The sequence below is a fragment of the Vanessa cardui genome, chromosome 9, assembly GCF_905220365.1.
Source record: "Vanessa cardui chromosome 9, ilVanCard2.1, whole genome shotgun sequence".
Taxonomy (NCBI): domain Eukaryota; kingdom Metazoa; phylum Arthropoda; class Insecta; order Lepidoptera; family Nymphalidae; genus Vanessa; species Vanessa cardui.
The window spans coordinates 8,900,605-8,926,686 of record NC_061131.1 but is presented as its reverse complement, the minus strand read 5'-3'; the positions used below and the strand labels follow the sequence as shown (position 1 = coordinate 8,926,686).

General features: G+C 30.2%; 1 protein-coding gene across 1 annotated transcript; it reads left to right on the top strand.

Annotated features, from left to right (window-relative positions):
* Nucleotides 1-22,622: 22,622 nt before the first annotated feature.
* LOC124532363 lies at nt 22,623-25,570 on the top strand. Its single transcript, XM_047107253.1, has 5 exons — nt 22,623-22,836; nt 23,533-23,615; nt 23,967-24,186; nt 24,437-24,709; nt 25,326-25,570. Exons 1-5 carry the CDS (start codon nt 22,714-22,716, stop codon nt 25,494-25,496), a joined length of 870 nt encoding a protein of 289 aa, XP_046963209.1. The 5' UTR covers nt 22,623-22,713; the 3' UTR covers nt 25,497-25,570.
* Nucleotides 25,571-26,082: the final 512 nt, after the last annotated feature.

The following is a 26,082-nucleotide window of genomic DNA, read 5'->3' as shown; positions in this document are numbered from 1 at the left end:
AAATAAATGTTCATAAATAAATCACACCGTTGTAGACATTTGACCACGTTTCTCTTAAAATCGCGCTAACTGGTGATGCGCATGCGCAGAATTCTAAAGCCAAAAGCAAATAGAAAGTGCGAATGCATGAGAAAGATTTTTATGCCATAATTTAATAATTTTTTTTTTTTAATATTAAAATTATTTGTAATATTATTTTTATAATTTATAATAATAGCTATAGGTTTAAAGTTTGACAATAGTACCCACACATATATTACTTTATAATGGATATATTACTCAAAAATGCGTATCATTTTATAAAAACAAGGAACTGTTGTTCTTAATACCTGAATGTCGTGAAGCAGGATATATGAAAGCGAATTGACTTGCCCAGGATGACGCCAAAGACAAAGAAAAGTGGAAGATCTTAAGTCAACCCCTGAAGCCGGAATTAATAAAGACACATAAAAAATACAGTATTAAAATTATAAATAGTATGATATTAAAATATATTTTGTAATATATGTTTTATGTTACTCCACGCTCTTTTACAAAAAAATTTTAGAGAACAGATAAATATAATCAAATTGTTTAAATAGATAAAAAAAGCTGATACAGATCGTATCAGTTTATATATATTAGGTATCGACTAATTTTTAATCAATATCCCAAAAATAAAATTTCATGTTTCTAAATTAAAAAATGACGGTCTTCCGTACAAAGGTTTAACCATTATTTCCCCCCCTTAAGGTTAGAATTTCCAAAATTCCTTTCTTAGTGGACGTCTATTCAATAAATCCATAGTACTCACCAAATTTCAAGGCACTAATTTTAATAGTTTACGCTAAGCGATGATGAATCATTCAGTCCGGATTTGTTATTTTATATATGTAGATGTATGCAAACTTCACAGATATACTTAAGTGCAGATTTTCTATTTATTTCCAGAAACCTGCATATTTCTTATGGATTTAGGAGACATGAATATCCACTTAACCGCAATGACACGACTTGAGAGTTCACGACTTCAAACTTTTCAAATCAAAGTATATTTTATTCAAGTAAACTCTTACAAGCACGTTTGAATCGACATTTTATATATTTTGTACCGAATGTAAAGCAATCGTCGGTTTGGAACCCACAGAAGAGACTCTCATGTAACTCAGTAGTTACTTTTTTCCAACATTTGAAAAGTCAATTATCAAACAATAAAATTACACTGTACAAATATATTGTGCTGAAAGTTAACAGCTACTAGTTCCGTACCTTTGCTTTATTTATTAATGTTTATTTAACAGACGATTTTAATTTTTGAATTGACAAAGTTGGAAAATATCGTTTGCTTCTTGAAGGATTTGTTGCCTTTTCTGAATGGAAATTTTGGTGGAGATACAAAAAAATCTAATAACAAAAACGAGAAATTGAATAAAAAAAATCTACAAAGCATTTCAAGTGAAATGGTACTTATCATTGCTTATTTGTTGCTTGTATTAAATACAATTACTTATTCTAGTTATTTTTTTAAAGAAAAATAAATGTGACTTTAAATAAAATTTATCACATTAAATATGTCTGAAAACATTTCACTATAATGATGATGGCTATGATGATTTCAAACAATATAAAACAAAAGACAGTCTACGCATATTAACTGACTTATGACAATAGTTATTAGTGTATAACTGTCATTTTTTTGTATAATCGTAAAATATATTGTATCGGATGAGTAATTTGCGATTAAGATTAATTGTAGGCCTTGTTCTAGATCAACACTCCTATTTGTCGAAGATCGTGATGGTTGTTCGTAGCAATATATTGCTAAGCTTGTCCATTAAGCTCTGATTTACCCTTGACATCAAAACATCGATGATATGTTATACTTAGTGCAAATAAAGTAATAAATTACTTTATATAATTTAGCTGTCTGGAAAGTTGAAAACAAGTTTTAGTGAACGATAATGAAATGAGCAATTTTCAATTGAACGTCAGTTATATCCAGGTGTTAATTAAGCGATAAATATGCTAATTACGTAATAAGTATCTATTAAAAAAACTGATGAATTTTTGTAACGGGTTCTGTTATAACGTGACTCGTCCGCCATATTGGACTTTTAATGATATGATACTAATTTAAGTCTAAAAACGAATGTAATTTCTTTGCAATAATTTACTTTATAAAATAATATCCACACATTGCATAAAAGCAATATTGGCTATGCTATTAATTAATGCTAAGCTTGGGTTACGTATAGTACGACACAACTTAGATGTCGCATCGGCAAAATTCGTAAAACCGATCACATCCGAATTAAGTACGCTATCCCAATTTATCAATATTTATTTCTTATGCGAATATGATCTTTGCACAAACGTAATAACTTGGAATATCATAGGGAGCTATTTCTATTGGTTGTGTAAATCGGCAGTAATCGGTTTTAATTTCATTCCATTGCATTTTCCGATGCTACATCTAATTTGTGTCCTACTATATTTATGTAATAAATAATACTGAAGATACTATAAGAAAACTGAAGCATTAGCATGTTAAAAATTGTATTAATTTACCGGTGTCAGGACTATATTCACATCGATCTTTGAACATACAATCAATTTATTATTCACCACAAAGAATAATTTTATGGAATTCTATGCTCCGGGAATGGTAAGCAAGCCAGTGTAATAAAGGCACAAGGGACAACTATATAATCACATCTTAGATCCTGTTGTGGGCGGCGTATTGATAATAATTCAAAAAGTGATACAGTTGAAGGAGATCTAGTAAACGTGCATTTCTTCGAATACCGTTCTGAATTAAATTATAGAAAAACCAATGATAAGATTGCTGTGCGGGATTTATTTCAGTTGAAATATTTATCTTGAATTCAATATATCACGTAGTTTTCGTTATCACATCGAAGCCCTAGTTCTCGTTCGGAAGATGAATGTTTCCAGCGTAAATTCACCGCTGTCTGCACTTTACCGCCAGTGTAGGATATAAATTGCAATGAGATAACTAATTGATTCACGCAGGCATTTTAGAACACAGCTGTGCGGGCATTTACTTTCTAGAGAAAGTCGAATAGAATTGCTGTCAAGTGACTAGAACGTACTGTCTGAAGTCAAAATTAAAATTTATTTAATAAATTTATTTTTATAATCTGCACATAAATATTTAAGAAAAGACTATGAACACAAGCGTATACAACACAATACGAATGATTTTTTGCAATATTATGTACATAGGTAAATAAATGATTTACCAAAAATATATCTTTTAACAAAATGACCGGCCTCCTGCTTGCGTTTATCAATTTGTATTAAACGAATTAGTTAAATTTATTAATGTATAGATAACTTTTTCTGAAAATTTAGTAGAACTTACTAACTTTGATATATAAAACTTAGTGTAAGATTACTAAATTTTCAGAAATTATAATAATATTATATAATATAATATTGCTATTAATAAAACAGACAACAGAGATAAAACTAATATTATATAATATTAGTGATGAATTGGATTAAATTATAGGCAATATTATAATTATTTAAAAAGTAATATTTATCTTTCGCTTAAATCATTAAATCGAATATAATTAAAACTTGACATACATACAAGATATATTATATAACGTAGAGTGAATATAATTGGAGGGTACAGATATGTATTCAAAATTCGTCATTATATTAAATAGTTACGCGTACTGTTCGTGTAATGCATGAAGAAATCTATAAAGATATTTCTGAATTACCATATGTTCCTTTTATCGATTCAAACAAAAGCATATGTCCATCTGACGATGACGTGTGACTTTTACTACTTCATATTAGCTTATAGCAGCTAAAATTGGTATGGCAGATCACATACGGTATTATTGACGAAATAAAATATAATACAAATCACTTAAATAGCTTCAAGTTTGTAATCTAGAATTCGAATGCTCAAAGTGCACAATAATTATGAACGTATCCAACTAAATATGAACAAAATGACCCGGTTTGCCTGAGTATATTTCGTCGGAAAACCCAATAACTTTTTATCGGCCCGATCTAATCCTAATATGACTGGATAATGCGGCTGTATCGGTTAATATTACTACTTACTTTACTAGGCAGTTAATATCTATCATCAAAATCTCAAGTAAAAAAAAAACTATTCACGTGTTTCAAAAGACACACGCCATTTTTATTGCAGCTGTTTATTCGAAGTGCTGTTCTTCACAGATATTAAAGCGAATCAATAAAATTTAATGCGAATATTCTAGTAAATAAATATTTTAATCGATATGACGCAAATGTAACGACTACACCAACACCTTTCATTATGAATAAACTTTCATGTTCGACGCTGTTTCCAATATATTAGGACCGTGACTGCTTTGAGACGAATTACAAATGCATTTGTTCTTTTGCAAAACGACCGCTTTTCGCGAGCCTTATGTCTGTCATTTGGAAATACCAACTCATTAATCGATTTATATCTTCGCAAAGGCGTTGCGAAAGCGGATTACGAAAATTCATAGATTTTGGTACGGCTAAAATAATATAATTTTTATTTGGTAATAAGTCGTAGTCAGAGCTAGTCCGAATTAGTTCTCAATATGTCGTATCGGTTAATTGTTATTGCTCCAATAAACATCAGTGTTACCACTAGAATATTAAATAAAATAAATTTATATTTTCATAACATATTTTGTTGACATAGTCTGAATTTAAAGCGTGGAATTTTAATAGGTTTTTGTTTATTTACATATTATAAAAGAGTTGAAGAGACATGTTTGAATACTGAATGCTTCCTAGAAATTCTATATCGCTGTATTGTTGGAGCGCCTCAGAGCCAAATCAACAGCATAAGGAATTTCGTCTGGTTTTTTGCCCACTCGTGACAAAAACTAAACCGAATAAGGTCAAAAGAACAGAAATATAAACATATACAGAGTAGACTTAATTTATGTTTTCGTATATTAAGTTTTTATTACATTAGAAACTCAAGATGTACATATAAAAACTCCAATTAAAACACGAACTAAATCCAATGTAATATAAGTTGCAGTAACAATTACCGTAAAAGCAATTTAGCGTATGAGACTAAAACGAAATATGCATCATCCAATTTTGCAAAATCATTCTCAAAACATAACATACCTACTTTCTAGTCCAATGGAAAGTGTCAGTTACGTTGATATTTAAATTAATCTATTTCGTACAGGTTATTCATAAAGTAAACTTATAAACATCATAATATACATATTTAATGGCTATAGAGCTTAATGATATAATTCATTTCAGGGTAAAAGGGCGACTGAACTTAAAGTACAGTTATAATATATATACATATGTTCATATATCTTTTAACATTTTCTCGTCTGCCTTTATATATTTTCAAACTATTTACATTACTTTGAAATTCTCAACTACTTAATTTTACTATATACAATAACATATGCACTGAATAAATATATATCTTCGTAAAAGGCTTAAATAATAAATACATTACATATTTAACAATAATTTAGTTCTATAGGGGTGACTATATTTTATTTTTAGTACTTATATTAATCAATTACTTTAGTTGTCCACAACCGAGTTCCCCCATTTTGTCAATTGATAAATTACCGTAAATAGACTTAGTACATCAGTCTAGATTAGGACAACGACCTTTTGACATTTGCTCAACAAATAGGAGCTATTATCTTAAATGCTGTATTATATGCTTCGCAAATATTAATATTCAGTTATTCATACTATTATTAAGTACAGGTTGGAATCTGTTAGTGCTTGTGTTCAAGTGAATGACCTCTCTTATTACAATAAAAGCATCACTTGTTGTGACAACGACATACAAAAAAATTTACAATTTAGTCTGAAGTTAATGATTGGATAAAAATCTTAAAGTCTACCTTACAACAAAGAACGCGGGAAAAACCTTAAATTATTGTATGTCTTATAAAGAAGTATTATAACATTCATAATGTATATATTACCTAATTTTTTTTATTGTTTTAAAATTTAGCTCGAAAAATATTCCAAACTTTTAAGAGCTGAACTATTTCCATAGTTCCTAGTTCTATGTGTATTGTAACATTATAAAATTGATAGTAATAATTTGTATGAGGTAAATATCTAATACTTTTGTCACGTAGCTTGTAACTAATGAGTTTTAATAGACAATTAACGCAGTGACGATCAGTCCTAGGTCAAGAGTGGATTGCCTCGAATGCGATAGCTGCCAATCTTATTATCTTGTTTACACTTAACAAAGCTATTCTTTTATCATTCATTGCTACTACTGATTGTTCAAACAGTGGCTTCTATAAGGACAGTCTCACAATAAACCTGCTTGTACGATCACCACAATAACACAAGTAGCCAATTTATGGATTTTTAAATAAAAACTAAAGGTGTATGTGTTTGTTAAGCAACACTTGCGTCAAACAAACAAAACAAACATCAACAGCCTGTAAATTCCCACTGCTGGGCTAAAGGCCTCCTCTCCCTTTTAAGAGAAGGTTTGGAATATTCCACCACGCTATTCCAATGCGGGTTGGTCGAATGCACGAGTGGCAGAATTTCTATGAAATTTGTCACATGCAGGTTTTCTCACGATGTTTTCCTTCACCGCTTAGCACGAGATGAATTATAAAGACAAATTAAGCACATGAAACAGCGATGCTGGGTTTGAACCCGCAATTATCGGTTAAGATGCACGTGTTCTAACCACTGAGCCATCTCGACCTGCGTCATAATTACCAAATAAAGAACATTGTAAAAAGTAGGAATTAATTCACTAATAGGCAGAATTAAATGTCCCTAATTGAAAAACATAAAAATATAATACACTAATAAATCGGCATCTTACAGGATTTAATTGAATGTAAATGAAACCCTGGTTTTGCCCATAGATTAAATGAATTGTATCCTTTATGGAAATCAACAGATAAAAATTCCATGCCTGATCTTGAAATGTATCAATTTTTTTCGAACTTAAGTACTAAATATTTTAATCGGGAAAGGTAAAATACAATACTAAACTAACATAATAAGGAATTCTATAAACTATGAATGATCAACACTATTATCATTATTTTAATGTGATTTAATCATGATAATGCAAGACGCGACTATCGTCGTCGTTTAACAGGTGCTTAGAAAACAGAGAACCCTTGACATGCTAATTATACTCTCACTTAATTAGTTATTTGTTAAACGTATTGTTACTCTGTACACAATTTGCAACTATACTCCCGATTTTATTTACGTTATTGTTTAAACTAACTTCAAATGAACGGTGATATATTTCTACTTTTAGATCTAATGTCTTTCCAAAATTTATATCTTCGATTAAAACAATACTGTAATGCTCATGTCTACTGTCATGTTTAAGGGGACTACATGAGCTAAATGCAAGTTTTAAAATGCCAAAAAGTATATAATCCAATGCAATAAACCAAATGAAAAAAAATATATGTTAATCTTCAGGATAGATGCTAGTTATTAATTGTGTTGAAAACATGATGTAATTAATTTGGTACGATAGAAAAAAATCGCAAAGTTACCTCTAAAAAAGTCTTTTTTTGTTTTTTAACTACACTTATATACCTTGAATAATTTTGGTCTTTTGTCAGATTATTCTACAAACAATATACTAAAAATTTATTATCTTAATTATTTAGTAAAATCAATAGATTTTTTTTAAATCAGATTTTCTTATTTTCGACCAAAATGCGTAAGCATGTGTGCGTGAGCGCCTCGTACAGACACTGCCGGCCGAGGCCTGTTGCTATACAGACGTGTCGCTCTTTTCACCGCATCGTTGCGAATAAAATCTCGTAGATTTTATTTTTGTGTAATTTTAATTGTAAATTAATTATCGAATATTATTCTTTTATGTAAATAGTAGCCATTTACTTTTTTGTTAAGTTATTTTTTATAAAGTTTAATTTTGTAAACATGGGAAATAAAGTACAATATGTGAAGAAAACTAAAAAACGTTCATATAAATTAAAAAGCCGAACATATGAAAGATAATATGAAAAGGTAAGAGTATTTAATTAGTAAACATATATATATATATATATTTTATAAATAATGATTATTGGAAATATTTATTAAAAACAATGCAATTAGTTCGCATAGAATCAGATTTTTCGACAGATTTCTTACAGTCCCCATGGAGTATTTGGTCAATGCAAGCAAGTCCAAGAAGAATGTGCGGGTTCGATCCCCGCACTCTGAACTAAAATTATATTATTTTTAAAGGACTATATTTAAAAATATATATATATATATTATAATTATTAAAATTTAATTCCTAACAACTATGTATTTATTTTTTCAGAATTAAGAAAATCGAAAAAAAATAACACGGAAGCTATTTCTATTACGTTAGAGTTTAATTTTATCAATTTTGTTTATAATAGGAAATATAGTTATGTATGGATGAAATTTAATAATAAAAAAAATAAATAAATACAAATTAGCACATCACATGAATATTTAGTGGTGCTTGCCTGGGTTTGAACCCGCAATAAGATGCGCGCGTTCTACCCACTGGGCCATCTTGAAATATGTAATTGTTGTGAACCAAAGAACTAAAATATTTAGAAGTGTCATATACGTAATTCAATATTTTTTAAAGATTGGAAATAGTATCAATTGAAAAATTTTAGCTCGTAGCTTCAGTGAAAGTGGGTGAAATATTGTTTGCAAGTATCCAAGATATTTTAATAACGAACGACGACAAACGAATAATTAAAAAAAATATTTTAATAAAAAAATTGAAACGAAATTTATTTGTTTTTTTGTTAAACCAAAAATAAATAAAAATATTTGAATTTAATTGAATCAGTTTTATTTCAAATATCAGTCAAAAACAATACAAATAATTCTAATATTCAAACTATTTTTATGAGTAAACCGACTTGACGATATTATTTTTATAGTAACTTTTTGATGCTGACTTTTTTAACTTAATTTTTTTTCTTTGTGTACCGATATTAGTAAAACGGACAAACTCTACGCTTTTTGTCAATGTACAAATTACGAACAGTTCCAATTTTATTTAATAAATCGCTTAACAAACTTACAAAATTTAAAAATAGGTACGATTTAATATTTAGTATTACAACTAATTGAATTGATACAGTAAAAATTAAAGAAAAAAATGTTTAAATTAACTATTTTTTGTACATAAAATAATAATAATTTAAGTTTAATTAATTCAGTTTAATTTTATCATAATTTTTTAAATGACACAAAGAAATTAAAACAATTCTGTTGTCCTGTCTATTTTTATGAAATCTATGATGGATAGAATTGATAGAATTGACTCCGCTTCGCTTTCGCTCGGCGCGGCGCGCGGCGGTTCGGCGCCATCTGTTGGAATATTCAGGCGTAACCTCGCCGCCTCGCTAAGCGTAGTGCGCGCGGAGACATGCCGTTTTTGTCGTTAGTGTAAGTGTGTGCGCGTGATTCTCAAGGGCAATTAGCTCCTGTAGTCCCCTTAATGCACTTCGGCAACCCTGTAGTTTCTAACAGAAATAAAATCAAGCAAGTATTTTTGGCGTTTTTTGCCTTTGCGATTATATCCATCACCGTCAATATTTTCCGTAACGTAGGTGTATCTTCACCTTATTCTTGTCACAGGCTAACTCAATGTTAAATTTTCAAGGTGGATTCACTGATTCACCATTGAGGTTACTTACTTTAATAACAAAATAACAAAGTTAATTTCGTATGAAAACGAAACAGCCCAATAACGTTTTTTAACGTTCTTTATCTCGTTGCTACTGCAAGGTGGTAGATACACATGTGGCATGATTTCATTGAATTTAGATGTACGCAGCTTTCGTCGCGATTTTTTTTTAACAAGATGACTTCTTATTCTCATGAACATATTAGGCACATGAAATTCGATAGTTCTTGCCTGGGTTTGAATCCGTGAAATCATTGGTTAAAATGGACGCGTGCTAAACACTGTGCCATCTCAGCTCCAACAACAATGTCTACATGTGGTGCCACCATATGTAAATGATTCCGTATTGACATAATCTTCCTAGAATCGATTTGCATAACAATCTAAATCATTGGAACTTGAAAAATTAAATTCAAGTTGAATTGATCTTTTGATTGATTGATCCATAAACGTAACATTCGGTTACAAAATAATAATAATTTACATGATACAATTAAGCAGGAAATGTCGAATGATATTATTAACCTTAAACGATAAATCTAATCATCTGAGGGTCAAAATACATACAAATGAATCTTAATTAAAAAGACATGTTTATGGATGTTAAATTGGTTTGATCTATTTATATATTCGTGTGTTTTTTTGATCGTACTTGAACTTGCAATAGACCATATTTAAATAACTAAAACTATGAGGTCATCAGGAAAATCTAGTTTAAAATTAAGGTATGGCAACATTTACACAGCGATTTGTTTTACAGATTCGTCTTATCGTATAGTTGTTCATAGGCGATTAATATAATTAGAATATAAAGTTTTTACTACAACTAGTATTTAGTAGACAAAAGGCGGTATTCCAGATCCAGTAAAAAATCCCCATCCCACTAATTTCCGCGGTCCAGTTTATAAACAGTTTTTTTTATTACAATTATAATTTAAAAATGTCAATCATGTAGTTATTAAATGATATATTATCAATAACAATTCCAATAACGTGAACAGATTTATAAATTCTTGATATACCTTTTTATTAATTGTACTAATACACAAAACTGTATGCATTATTGCCTTGGTTAACTGTGACATATTACCTTTTTTCGATTCAGAGTCATGCTAGACCGCTAAAAACAAAAAAATAAAAAAAACAAGTATAAGTACACATAATTAGAATTGTTTGCATTCAGATAATTGTTTATATTGTGATTATACATACAAGTGAAAGACTACGACGACTAGGAGAATCGTCCATTTACCGTTATTATAACGCAATCGATTATAATTGCTGCCTAGTTACATTTACAAACAATGACAATATAGTTTCGAAGATAGATCCTCTATTTATCATTTGTGTGAATGAAATACTCACGTATAAAGTTTTTATGTTATATTTAATATAAAAGTTAGACAGATACCGCGCTAATTTATTTCTGTATGATAGTGAATGATTTCAAGAACATTTAATTTGTAACTGCAGGGACAAGGGCAACACAACGCAACGTATCAGCTTCAAGGATTGGTGGCGCACTGGCAATGTCAGTTTTTTTTAGGAATAAATATTATAATATCCTTAATTTTGCGAAGGTATTTTTCGTTTACTGTATTAACATAACAATAAATTTGTATCACATTTATTAGAATTAGTGGCCACGAAACCTACTTCGAACGTAATAAAATTTAACTGTATACGTACTTAAAATGAATATTTGTATATTGTTGATCTAATGGCACACTTGGATATTCAATCAATCATCATCCGATCAGTTCCGCGGTTTTTTGTGTTAAATCATTTTAATGATAGTTCATTATTGTGAATAATCGATAAAACTATATCATCAAATCAACTTTATAGCTTATAGCCAACAAGGCTACAAGACAAGGCTCAACTTGACGTAAGTAGATATTCCTATTACATAACACCGATGTAAATAACAAATAATAGCCCGTTCATCATGTGACCCTCGGTCATGTGACTTCGTGAAGCTATCTAGCCACTGAATACGTAGCTGTTAGATTTACATAAGATATAGTCAGATTTAATTTACTAACATTTCAACAAATGTTCATACTGTATTAACATATCAGGTGTCCTATCCACTGACTCAAAAAATATATTAAAAGTAATGATGACAACGCATGGTATATATACTATAATACTTTGTAAAAACGAAACAACATTGCGAATAAATTATTTTTGCTATATTAATGTTACGTTTCGTACCACGCGTGGACGTCGAACCTAACGATATGTTCTCGAACGACCTCCCAACCCCTTTTTATCTCAACAAAGGATGTCCAGAATAGCCGTCCTTATTGCTAAATTACTCTCGCAATAGCTAAATAAGAAAAAACGACTCGGGCGTAGTATTGTTTTTATCCTTCCTTTCGTTACTTGAGAATTTATTAGTAAAATTTTCATACTATACAAAAACATTCGTCTTCATGACAATTGTCAATTACAAGACATTATAAAAAGGTTTATTTAAACAACTAGGGATCGTCCCGTCTTCGCTGGGAAATGGCACCCGCAGTAATGTTGAAATTAGCAGTGATTTTTAAATTTTATTTTACCATTGCTTATAATTCCTCTACGTACAAAGAAACAAATTTCACTCCTTCATAATAACATGGTTTTGATATTGAAGCATGTTATAGCCATACTAATGACATTGGCCAAAGTATATAATACGTAAATCTTAGCCTGAGGTCCACATTAACCGCAGGCAAGGTCTAGTAAGTTATTCTATGCTTACAATTCCACTCATGTTCTTGAGAAGGCGAACATTGTAACGAAACTAGTGTTCGTCGGCCCATTTTCCGAGACTTGTTTATTGTACACTAGTTGAGCTGTATGGTGGCTATAAAAGCAGTAAATCCTTTTCCTTTATATGAACAGATTGTGTGAAACAAACGGTATGTTTAAGCGCATGTAATTACATATTCAAACAGTATCTTATGCTTAACATAGATCCTCGCTTATTTATTTATGTATAACATTATGTCCGTTAAAACTACATAAATGTATTTATAACGAAGCAGCTGCTTACAACCTTTTACAATACCTAGAAATCCTTATATTGATTATAATAACTAAGTATACATAGACTTTTTTTAATAAAATTCATGAGTGTAATTTTTGAAGATTAAAACCATTTACACCATTTATTTTGCTACACACAGACATTACATAGATTATACACAAGAAAGTAATTAAATTTAAAGAACACAGTGTAGGTAGCAAGGGTACCCCCTAATCCTAATCTCAGTATAAGTTGTGCTAATGCACAGCACTGATTTTCAGATGGCCCCTGACTATTGGGTAAACATAAACAAATGCGTGCATACGAAAATAAATAAATGAAAAATAAACATGTACATAAACCAAAATCAGTATTATCAGATTAGGTAGTAATTTTATTGTGTGTTTTGTGAAGTGATAATACATTTTAAGTGTTTTTTTTAATAATGCAATGTAAATGCAATAATAGCCTGATTTGGAAATTCGTGATTAAAAAAAATATTAAAACTAATTAGCATTTTTATCGACTTACTGAGTATAATTAATTAGCTTAGTGGTCGATTAAACATTTTATAAAGACATGAAAGTTAGAAGCGATCGACTCAGATGATAATATAATAATCACGAAATGACTTTCATCAAACGTTAACGTTGAATTGATTTTAACAAAATTAAAATGAATGTTGCTATTCCAACGTTTTTTTTTTTCATTAAATAAATATTGTTATTGCACATTTAAACCTTTTTAACCCCCAACGCAAAAAAAGGGGTGTTATAAGTTTGACGTATCTGTCTGTCTGTCTGTCTGTGGCATCATAGCTCCCAAACGAATAAACCGATTTCAAATTTAGTTTTTTTTTTTTGTATTATAGGTGTTTTACGGACGAGTGTTCTTAGACATATTTGATGAAAATCGGTTTAGCCGTTTAAGTTTAGGTAGATTTTTAAATAAATAATTATATATATTACAATAATCATTTTAAATAATAAAACGATAATGTCATTGAATGTAAATCAACTATGATATTCGTATATTATCTCATCTACATATATCGATGGTACCATCTTGAGTCGCATTATAAAATTATTTATCTATTCAAGTGATGTGTTAGTGGTGGCTACGATTACGTAACTCTTATGTAACATTCCTTGTCATTACAACGTACCATTGTTATTTCAATTATTATAACTTCAATAATAAGAAACGCGACTTCAAATGTTCCTAACCAACTGGATGAATAGCTAGATATTATGCCAAAGACCACTTACATTTACAATATAAATACTATAGTATTATCACATTAGGTATAATGAATTGCGGATCACTTGTATTTTTTTAAATAATTTAGTAAATACTGAATACCTATGTATAATTTTTTTCAAAGTTACAAAATTTTTATACAAGGTCGATAGCTTTTGTTTTATTCGCGCGTGAAAAAATTTAAAGACTTGATTTTAATCCCATGTGATTTATGTAAATATATGTCTTTTGTAATGGTAAACTATGGTGTACTTATTTAAATATTAATATGGTACGAGAACATCTTGAATACTAATTACTTACGAATGGATTTTGCAGTGATTTATGATAACAATATAACAATAAAAACTTACCTAATACTCACAATTTTAAAATAACTTTCAGAATTGTTTTAGTATATTCTAGAATCATATTGATTTTTATACCAATTGAACAAAATTTGAATTAGTTTATATATTATTTAATAGGATTTTTAAATAAAAAGTTCTTTTTAATTATAGTAATCGAATATAATATATATGAAATAAATTTTTAATATGAAATAATACATCTCAACAAGTCAAATAAATTAAACAACAGATGAACTTTAGGGATTTTGTAATGTAGTCTTCATTACGATACATAACATTTATTACTGCATTCCAAATATTTGTATATCGTTCGTACCTAGGTTATATTCTATGCCCTATCCTACACCGTTGGTTATCTGAAGAGATCGCTATGTTGCGATAAGGTCGCCAAAATTGTACGCCTGTTATATCAAGGCCATATCTTTGTTATATTTATTTATATTTTACTGTGTGTTGTACAATACAGAATGAACTAAACTACATACGGACTAACTTATTTCGTAACTACAAAAATAACATTGTTAATAAATAATATATTATAAACACATGATATTACTAAATAATTACTATATCAGGACCGCATAGAATGATAATAAGTATACTCATCATTAAGCCGGTGATAATCGTGAAGCGAAATGTTAATCTGCGGAATGGTATAAATAAGGAGGCACAGGATTATATCCTTGAATGTTCCGTCCACCTGGAAAATTATTTTGCCTTCAATTCCATTGTAAAAATATACCTTTATTTTTACATACAAAAGTTACTATACCGTTATTTATTTTGACATTATTTAGAAATCGTGACCCTTACAGATTTTCAATATGAAACTCGTATAAATATTTTATTTTGTTTCGCTTCTTCTTTAAAAAAAAAATCGTTACAAAAAAGAAAGTTTATTCAAACTCTACATCACTGGCCAAAAATAAAATTAAAATATGCCTTTTTTCAATTATCGTTTTAAGAAAGTTACATTAATTATATTCTATTAGAAAACCATGCGTGTTTCATTCGATTGGTCGACGCGCTCCGATTACATAGCGACTGGGGCGGAACGCTCCCAGCGTCCTTACCCTGACTGATATTACAACCCTGATCAACACCAGTAAGTACCTCAAATTATGATCATAAAATACAATAGATATTTAGATGTGACGGAAAAGCGATAAACTAAAAATACGAGTTAAATTCGTGTATCGAGCAAAGTCAAAATTTACGGACACTGATTATAAATTGGTGTACATTTTTATTCTTATTATATCCAGTTTTTAAGCCACATATAACTGCAATATTAAACAATCACAAAAAAAGTAAGCGAAGAGAAATCGCCATATAAAAGGTCAAGCACACAAACCCAAAAAAAGCATAATATAAACATTTTATTATTCAAAGATAAAATTTATTCAACAAAATCAATAAATTGTGATTTATTTAAGTAGCCTATTTTAAGTTATTTTTAATGTACACTTTACAGGATTATATTATATGAAAAACTACATTGTAGCTTCTCTTTACCGGAACCGGAAGGAAACTCGGTACCCTAGAATTTATTAGTTGAGTTTACGGGTTTAAAAATCACATCATACTCTTATCCATTATTCTCATTTTCATATAGTACTGATAATATCTGGTAAATTAGTTTTCTCCAGTGACTTTTCTTTCTTTTCAGGGGCTAGGTTTACAAAAAAAGCCAGTATAGAGGATACGACAGCAGTTTGACCATAAAAGTGTAACAAATAACATGCAGACAGAGTTACTTCCCTATTTATAACATTAGTGCCTACAGATAAATATTAGAAATAATTTTACTGTCATATTGACAAGCAATATTTCATACACTGTTTTCTATAATCAAATCATAATAAAATAAAAAAATCGCCTTTTCCTGAATTACAAAAAATAATTTAGCCTTACAATACTCTAAAAAACAAGTGATTTTTCATTTAATATAATATTTAAAGTGTACAGTTGAAACGTACAACATAAATATGTTCACATCACATACTAACGTCCCAAGTTCATATTACATTTTATTAATTATATAAAAATAAAATAAGATTAATTTACGAATACAGAAGTATCCTTATTCCTATCTTCGTATGTATTTCCACGGAGTGACCCCATGGTTATTTAAATCCTAAAATGACACAACCTGTGCAAACAAGACTTTAAATTTTTATGAAACCCGATCTTTCTCAATTCATTTCAAATTGGTAAAGAGCCTTATGCGTGACTAGAATGCTCGTTTAAAATTGCCTAATACCAACAACATACACTACGCTTGTTAGCATTTTGTGGTCAAACTTGTGGTCTTATGAAAGATTTTACCCATAAAAACGTTATTTTATGAGCAAAGAATGAAAGAATGAACGAAATGGAGGTATGATACCTAATTGTTATTAGGCCCTTAGATTTTTTGTAATCCGTAATCCAATAATATGCGGCTTTACATGTGTTATATATTTTATCTAAAGTTAATTAAATGTCACATATATTATATAGTCTTTTTATTTTGTAGGTTGAAAACAAACAGGAGGATCACCTGATGGAAATTGATTAATACCGCCTATGGATTTCAATTATTGCATTAATTTTGTTTAGGTATTTCAGTGTTTTTAGTTATGTACGCATATTTAAAGCTTTCTGACTTTTTATATGTTTCTTTCTTAAGAGTTACTTATTTTGTGTTATATGATATAAAATTATTTTATACATAGTTCTTGTTTTAAGAAATATTTTAACAATAAACAATCATTATAAAAGAAGTAGTTTCTTAACTGATGTTTATCCTTTTCGAGGCTATAAGTCTATACAAAATGTTATAAAAAATATTTAACATAATTTCAACCGATTGCTGATCCTAAATTATTGATTTATATATCTATGTGGATCATCTAGGAGATGTTAGATATGCAAGTTATTGCATTTCCAATAAATATACTGGGAGCACGAAAAATCGTAAGTACTTGCAATATTATCTAATGTGACTACCGGGGATTTTCCGCTGTAAACACTAGAAGAAAACATTTATATCTAGATGGACATTTGTCTGTGCGTTATCAGATTACAAGCCGTAATGTTTAAGAATGGAAACAGTCGACAGTTTTATCAAACGTAGATACAGGTTTCTCAAACGCTAGGTGCATTTGTTTTTATTTATCAGGAGTCAATGATCTAAGCAGAAATTTCAAATTTAATCAAAATGCTCCTCATTCTTCCTGTATTGTATAACTACCCGCACAAGGGACATAACATGCTCAGAAGGTTGATAGCGCATAATTTTGTAGGGAATGGTAATTGTTTCTTACAGCGTCCTATGGGCAGGGGTAACCACTAAGCATTAGGTGGCCCATTTGCCATATATAATATATAGACACGTACATACGTACTCGTATATGTAAATTTATAATTATATAAAATTTTAAATGAACATGGTTATTATTATTATTAAAGTTACTAATTTCGGGATATTTACCATGTTTTTTTATTTTTGTTCGGTGTAGCTCGATATTACGGCATTATCTATGAATGTCTTGTTCACGAGACTGTGAACAAGACATATTGTTTAAAGATACTTTTAAATAAAACGAATAACTGTGCACGTCCTAATTCAACAAGAATAGATTTCTACAGACGAATAGCTTGAACGGATGTAAAAGCATAGATTAAAGAAGGTGGATAGTGGATACTACCAGAAATCGTGTTATCATGTTTACAGAGACCGAATATGAACCAAATAAAACAGACCTCTTTCTTTGATGTGGTTAGAATTTCATTTAAATTAGACAAATATAGAATTCCAAGCCAAGCACCAAATGTATTGTAAAACAAATGAGGTAGGTACATAAAAATTGAGTTACATTGATTATAATAGCAATATAAACATAAGTAATTGTTAGGTATTAGCTACATAAAATCTTAAAATAGCTGCGCTAGGAAACCTATATTACGGTTATATAACTCGAGTATGCGATTGATTTAGACAAAGTGATCTTTTCTTTTCTTTATGGAAATAAGCTGATGAAGTTGGGAGATAAAGTGCGACTCGCCGGTGCCTAGAACGTCTGGTGCGCCCTTGCACGCCGGAAATCCAAATAAAAAACCGTCTCTTGCTGTGCTCAGTTAGGTAATTCAATTAACTTCATATTCAATTCATTCATGCAGATAACTATTAATTTGTCATTGAACATAACTAGTAATCATGTTCACATACGATAGAGATTACAATAAAAGCAAGCGTGTCGTGTAAACTTGGCAATCTGCTCTATCAACCATGTCCTGAGTCAAGATTTGATCAAAAGGCTGAATTTTAGATAAACTGTATTTTTCTTGTCATTCAATGTAAAAATTGTCATAATACAGTTTGATTTATTTAAATTGATTATGTTATGTTGTTTGTAAGTTTTTCGATTTTATATCTTTTGTGCTATTTCCACGGATTTAGTATACAGGGTTATTGGTAATTCGATGTATTCCCGTTAGGAGGTAATAGGAGTGACTATTTTTGATTATTTTAACCCCTATATAAATGGTACAAAAGTGAATCATTCAAAATAAGAAATGCTGTTAATTGATAATTGTTTTCTATATATTTATAATTCATCAATGAACTTCTTGGACTATATGATGATTATTATCAAAATTCATCCACTAAGTTAAATATTGTAATATTATTAGCATTCTTTCTAATAAAATCTTAACTTATTATGTGTTTTTTGTGTACACCCTGATGATGATGAATGTTATATTATTGAACGCCTTGAATAAATTAATCCTTTTTACACCAAAAGGTATTGCTTTATAATTTATAGCAGGCACTTTCAAGAATAATAATGAAAAACTGCTTAATAATAAATAGTATGTTTTTGCGTTTTTTGTTCACGCCAAATTATGAAAGGTGGTAAGATCACTCGATGGTAAGTGGTCACCACTGCCGATATGCCGCCGTATGAAATTTAACATACCCAATTTTCAACCTACTTTGGAAACTTATCTGTTAGAAGCGTCGACAACGCAATGATTCCCCCAGCGATGTAAAAAGTCGGATTGTTCTCGATCCCTTGTGCTATTGTCGTCCTCACTTTTAACACAAGTGATAAGCTTAAAGTGTAAAAAGACATATTAGTAATTCCTTATTAATTCTGAATTGCTAGCAATCTTTAATAAAAAAAATGGTTATATCCCTTGACCTGTAGTTAAAATGACTCACTTTCCCTTCTAACAGGAATATCATAATAGGTACTGAATATTGCTTTTGTTTAATAGAATACCTGACGAGTGTGTGGTACCTACCAAGACGGGCTACAGCAAAGCCTTGCAACCAATTAAGTTATAAACGCAATTTAAAATATATCTCTATTCTATTAACCGCCCCTTACATCGCATCGCAGTAACTGAGGAAACTAAGATGTACATATTCCTTTCGCCTATAATTACACTGACTAACCCCCCCTTTAAACGGGTACAAAACCGTCAACCGTAACGTACAAAGTAAGGCCGCTCGGAGGTAATATTTGTTACATAATAAACTTATTAGGTAAATGGATGCAATCCACATATACGAGCTTGGTCAAGCCCCCGTCGTAGTAACAATTAGTATACCCCCGAGTATAATTACTATCTTGAAGCATAATAAATTATAAATATTTTTAGTTTAAATTCTGTAGAACGTCAGTCATCAGTGAGCCGAGACGGTTCAGTGATTAGAACACGTGCCGTAACCGATGAATGCGGGTTAAAACCCAGACGAGCACCTTTAAGTTTTCGTTTGCTTAATTTACTTTTATGAATTATAAAAATAATTTTGTCCTCGTCGGTGAAGGGAAACATCGTGAGGAAACATGCACGCGTCTTATTTAAAAAAAATAAAGAAACTGCCACGTGTATATCCGCATTGGAGCAGCGTGGTGAAATAAGCTTCAATCCAACTCTTCATAGTACATCAGACAAATTATGAGTTATGTGAGACTACAATGAAAATGGAACAAATCGTGGTCCGCTAAATAACGTACTTATTTTTGTACTTACTTCTAACTTTTCTTACCGAAACTGCATCACAGTCTGCGTACAAAAATAATGATTCTAACAGCAAGTCTAACACAATCGAAAAGGGTTAAGGCGTAAATTTAATGTATTAATGGGCTATGCTCCAAAAATATTTTCACTGTTTGTTTCTTTTGCCCATACATAATAAATAATGCAAGGAAAAATAGAACTCACTAAAATGATTAAAAAATAAAAAAAAAACAGATTTTTATCTAATTTGACAATATTCTAATAAGATTGATAATTCTCCGCAGCATACACGGTTAGAAAAGATAGACAACTAACTGATATTGATACCGCTCGTTTAGTTTATGTTGGTTATTTTCCCAGTATTATGCCATATGGCATATTACTTTGGGGTAACGCTGCAGATATTAAATCTGTCTTTATTTTACAAAAGAGAGCAATCCGGTTTATTTATAATCTTAGAGCTAGAGACTCTCTTCGGGATGTTTGTAAAAAAGTAGGAATACTCACTTTTGCGTCGCAACATATTTACAACAATCAAATCAAATCAAAATAAACTTTATTCAAGTGGGCTTTTACAAGCACTTTTAAATCGTCAATTAATAATTAAGTGAAGCTACCAAAGTAGATTTTACCGAGAAGAACCGGCAAGAAACTCAGTAGTTACTCTATTTCAACATTTAATAAAACCAAAGTTATGTTAGTTAAATACAATTATTTGAATTAATATATACTGCTTGGAAGTTATAAAGTTTATTTTGATTTGATTTGATTTGAATTAGCGTCATTTATCATAAAGTTAATTTTCTTTTGCAATTTAAAAATAATTTATAGTGTTCATTAAAACTCTTAATCACAACAATTTTCGACGTTCGCTTCGTTATTATTTATCGACCATTACAGTGCCTAAATTCTTAAAGCAAGCTTTAATAGAAATATTTTAACGGTTAGCATTGAAAGTGTTGAATAAACCAATTCATTTTATTTGCTCTTATCTCAAAGGCCTTGGTTTTATCAAATTACAATGGGCTATTTGTCATAGTCCTAATTGCATCATGTGTTTGTTCATAAGCAACAAATAAGTCATATTTAAAATGTTTCATTTTTAATAGTACTTTAATGATATATATTATACGCAAATATTTCCACATTGTTCTTCACGAATCTAATTGTTCTATGTTTGACTAAGATATGGAATCAGACGGATTTTTAGCACAAGGTTGAATCATATAATTATTCGATACAATTTGATTTGTTCACATAGAGTTTGGCTATACTATACACACATTTTACACATTTTTATGTGTAAAAAATAATGTTTAATTTTTTACACATAAAAAAAATTCACTTGGTGCTAGAGCTCTGTGCAAGCCCGTCTGGGTAGGTACCACCTACGCTCAATATTGTTGTGTTCCGGTTTGAAGGGTGAGTGAGCCAGTGTAACTATAGACACAAGGGACACAACATCTTAGTTCCCAAGGTAGGCGATGTAAGGAATGGTTAACATTTCTCACGGCGCCATTGCCTATGGGTGCTGGTGACCGCTTACCGTCGGGTGGGCCATATACTTGCCCGCCAACCTATACCATAAATAAAAAAATAAAAAGTTATTTTTCGTTTTGTTATTAAAACTCAATCAAATGATCTAAGTTAATCCTTGATTCATCAAAAGAGAGGAAAACTGAATTCGTTTTTGATTTTTATATTTAATTTCATACTAAAAATGGAATATTATGTTATAAATATTTTCTAGAGAAAAAAAAAACCGTTTAAATTTAAGTTTAGTTCTTGTCTCTTCTTGATTTAAATGTTTAAAAAAATCTCCTTTTTATAATAAAAAATGAACATAAATTTCAATAATTTCAACAAACAAAGAAATATTAAATCCTAGAAAATACGAAAATTGACACATTTTTAATCAATTAATTACAAATTTATTTAAAATATACATCACACTCGTTGATTGAAAAATTAACAGATAGTGGAAGTGGTCTCTTAACGTTAAAAGATCGATAACCTTGAAAACAGATGGATCCAAGCGTACAACCCCCGGTTCAGAACTAGTATCGGAAAACGTAGCGTATAGCCTCCAGTCCACTCATCAGACAAATGACAATGGTGGCACCTGATCGAATGCCTGGAAAACGGGAACTTAGACTCAAAGAGTTCTTTATCAAGAATTGGAATGCGTGGACATAACAGAATAAATGAACTTACGAAATGAAATCATACCAAATGATATACATATCGAAGGTAAAATTAACGTATGTTTTTTTGCAATATAGTAATAGAAAATTCCAACGTTATGACAATTTCGTGTGTTTACTTGATTTTGTTAATGTAATATCCCATGAAATAGATAAGATAACATTCATTTGTTTAGAGTAACTATGTAAAGAATGCATTTTGCAAGAATATCATATAAAACCATGGATCATTACTACACACCATCACATTTTCTAACGATTGCTTCGATTCAGCTGAAAATGAAGTTCGCTTCGGTAATTGTATCCATATTTCTGGTAAGTCGTAAATTAAATTTATTTTTATAAATGCTTCATATTTTATTTAAATTTATTTTTAACGCGCTTTCTTAAAATTTTATTATATTTATCCTACTATATGTTAATTTAAATAAATTTCATAAATATCTATTTGCTCCTTATGCGACATAGGTATCTTGTTATCGGTAACTATTGAGCATTTATTTTTAACTAGATGTCGCTCGCGGTTTCTCTTGCATTTACCAGGTTATGATAAAATGCACATCTATATTTATCCAAGACAATGCTGAGCCTGAACTTTTTTTATTTCAAATATATTGAAATAAGTTATTTATAATACCTTGGTGGCACGGTTTTGTGCAAGCTCTTATAGTTAGGTACCCAATTATCAGCATAGTCCGTGGTGTTTTACTTTTAAGGGTGAGAAAGCCAGTGTATCGACAGGCACAAAGGACATACATTTTAGTTCCCAAGGTCAGTAGCGTATTGATGTTTCAAGGAATGCTTAGTACTTCTTTCAGTGCTATTGTCTATATGGGAGATGGTGAATACCTACTTACCATCGGGTGGCTCGTTTGCCAGTACGACTACCAATATTATAAAATTATATCAAGATAAAATACAAAATAATGCACTCCATTAAAATTTGCCTTGAAGTTATGACAAAGTTCTCAGGTTATATTTTCGATACATATAACATAATTCTTTTTTTAGATTTCCTCATCTTTGGGAAGTCCACCTGATACCGACTTGCTGCTACTACAACGGCGTGATGGTAACTTCATTGGAAACACAACGTGAGCTTATAACTTCATATACAAAATACATTATCGTCAGATACTCCTTTATGAACATAGAAATAACCCACCAATACAAACCTTGAAGATATTCTTTACAAATTATATAACACTATTAATGCTAGACAGATTTTAACCTAAAAGATTTTAAACTATGTGTTGCGATTTGCGGAGTTATATAATAACTACCATCTACAAAACACTATTTTATACAAAACAATATTATTTTTCACGTCCCATGTCGAATTACCTTTATATAACAATATTAACTATATTCATATTCCTAATAATAATCAAAAAAAAAATGAACATATTTTGCAAGGTAATTATTTACTTTATTACTTTATGCAGGGTACTCATAGAAGAACTAATAAATAATCTACGTGGTGCCATCCAACAAGCAATGGATGCTGTGAAAACATTCTCAGCGGGAATCCATGAACAGAGGAATCTTTTCGCTGAGAAACTAGTCAATGATTTGCAGAAAATCCGTGACCGAGTTTTTCTTGCCGTCAAAAATATCACTGACAGATTTGTAAATGCTGGATCAGAAGTTCGCAATTGTATTGATGTAAGTATGGACATATATCAACAAGAACTTCCTAATTTGTAATAATTGTCATGATTAACCCGAGAATGTCTTAATTAGCCTGAGAATTCAGGTTTCTCACAAAAACTATCAACTACTTTTATAACATCCATTGTAATATTTTAATGATTTTTAAATCAAAGACGCCATATAGACTTTGTTTATGTTACATGACAAAACATATCAATAAAAATAAAGTGCATTTATTATATTCAATAAACCTTTTTTTCAGTCTCATGTAAGTGAGCTCGATAGTGTTTTCGATAATGCTGTTGAAAAATCAAAACAATGTGCGGGTGATCGCGTCACGGAAATTGGAAATATGGTTGATGAACTAGTGGACATATCGTCCAATATGACGAATTATACCCGTAACACTTTGACCGAATTGAAGGAGTGCACCGAAAGCGAACGTGGTCTTTTAGCAACGGGTGCTTGTCTCAGCCGTATCGCTATACGAACTGAATTCAAAGGAGCAGTCTTCTTAACCCAAAGTGGACTTTTGGTAATAACAAATTTCAGTACATACTAATCTTTTTGAATACGGTATTAGCTAAAATGTTATCCTGTCGTATCGTTTTGATATATTAAAGCCTTAATTCATTAATTTAAATGGTGGTAGGGCTTTGAAATACCCCATTTGGGTAGGTTTCACCACCATCCAATCATGAGATATTCTACTGCCAAACTACAATACTAATTGTTGTTGTGTTACGGTTTCAACAGTGACCCAGAGTAACTACAGTCACAAGGGACATAACTTCATAGTTCTAATGGTGGGTGGCTTAGGTACTGGGGATGTTAGAAATGGTTAATATTTCTTATAGCGGTTTTGTCAATGGACGGTAGTGATCACTGATTTATATAAGTTAGGATAGGTTGCCCATTTGCTTTATCAGTCTACCTATATCATAAAAAAGGTGATGTGATGTTTTATGATATGAAGGCAGATACAACAGCTAACTACTCTTAGGTCATAAGACATGCACAAAATGGCCCACAATGTTCGTTTTTTTCTTGACATCACAAGCTATTAATAAGACATCATAAGTAATATCTATATTAGATATAATAAATCTGTTTGTTGCTTTTTGTCACTAAATTATTTCCTGGTATTTCAGATTTCTCGCATCAATTTAGGTTTCTCAACATTACCAGCTGCCTTTGAAGTATGCGCAGGTACCAAGTTCGTTGAAGCTGGTGTCAATTCGGCAAAGATCGTCATGGAAATTGGAACTTGTTCTGCATCTTCAATTTTCTCCTCATTATCTGGAAATAACTCTTCTCAATAAACCAAAATACATTTGGTGACAAAATTTCTCACGTACACAATTGGCATTCAAATAAATTTACTATTAATTAATTATTTTTAATTTTTTACTAGATCGCCTTTAAGCTAAGTAAGCTATTTTTGCATAATACACGCTTCCTTTGTGGTTAGAGGGGGGAAAATGTGAGATCAGAGTCCACTTATCTACCACCAGAATATGTTCGCATAATCTTCTAAAAATGCTCTGTCATTGTTGCCTCATAACTTATTTATAAAAGATAAATAAGTGTTCACTTTTACTTATTTATATTATATTAATTTAATTAATTGCAAAATTTAAGTAACAATATATGTTAAACTTTAAAAAAATAAAATACAGCAAAACAAAGATAGCTACAGAAAATACATAACATTAATAAAAATATATTATTATTAATATAAGCTAAAGTTTTTTTTGTTAATTAATTGTTGAAAGATAACTCTTGATATTAATTAATAACGTTCTTCTTTATTCAAATTAAGCAAAGAATAAATAAAGAGATACAGTAATGAAACTTAAAGATATCACAATGTTCCCGGTTCCAGCACATACTGCCGAGCGCGAGGTT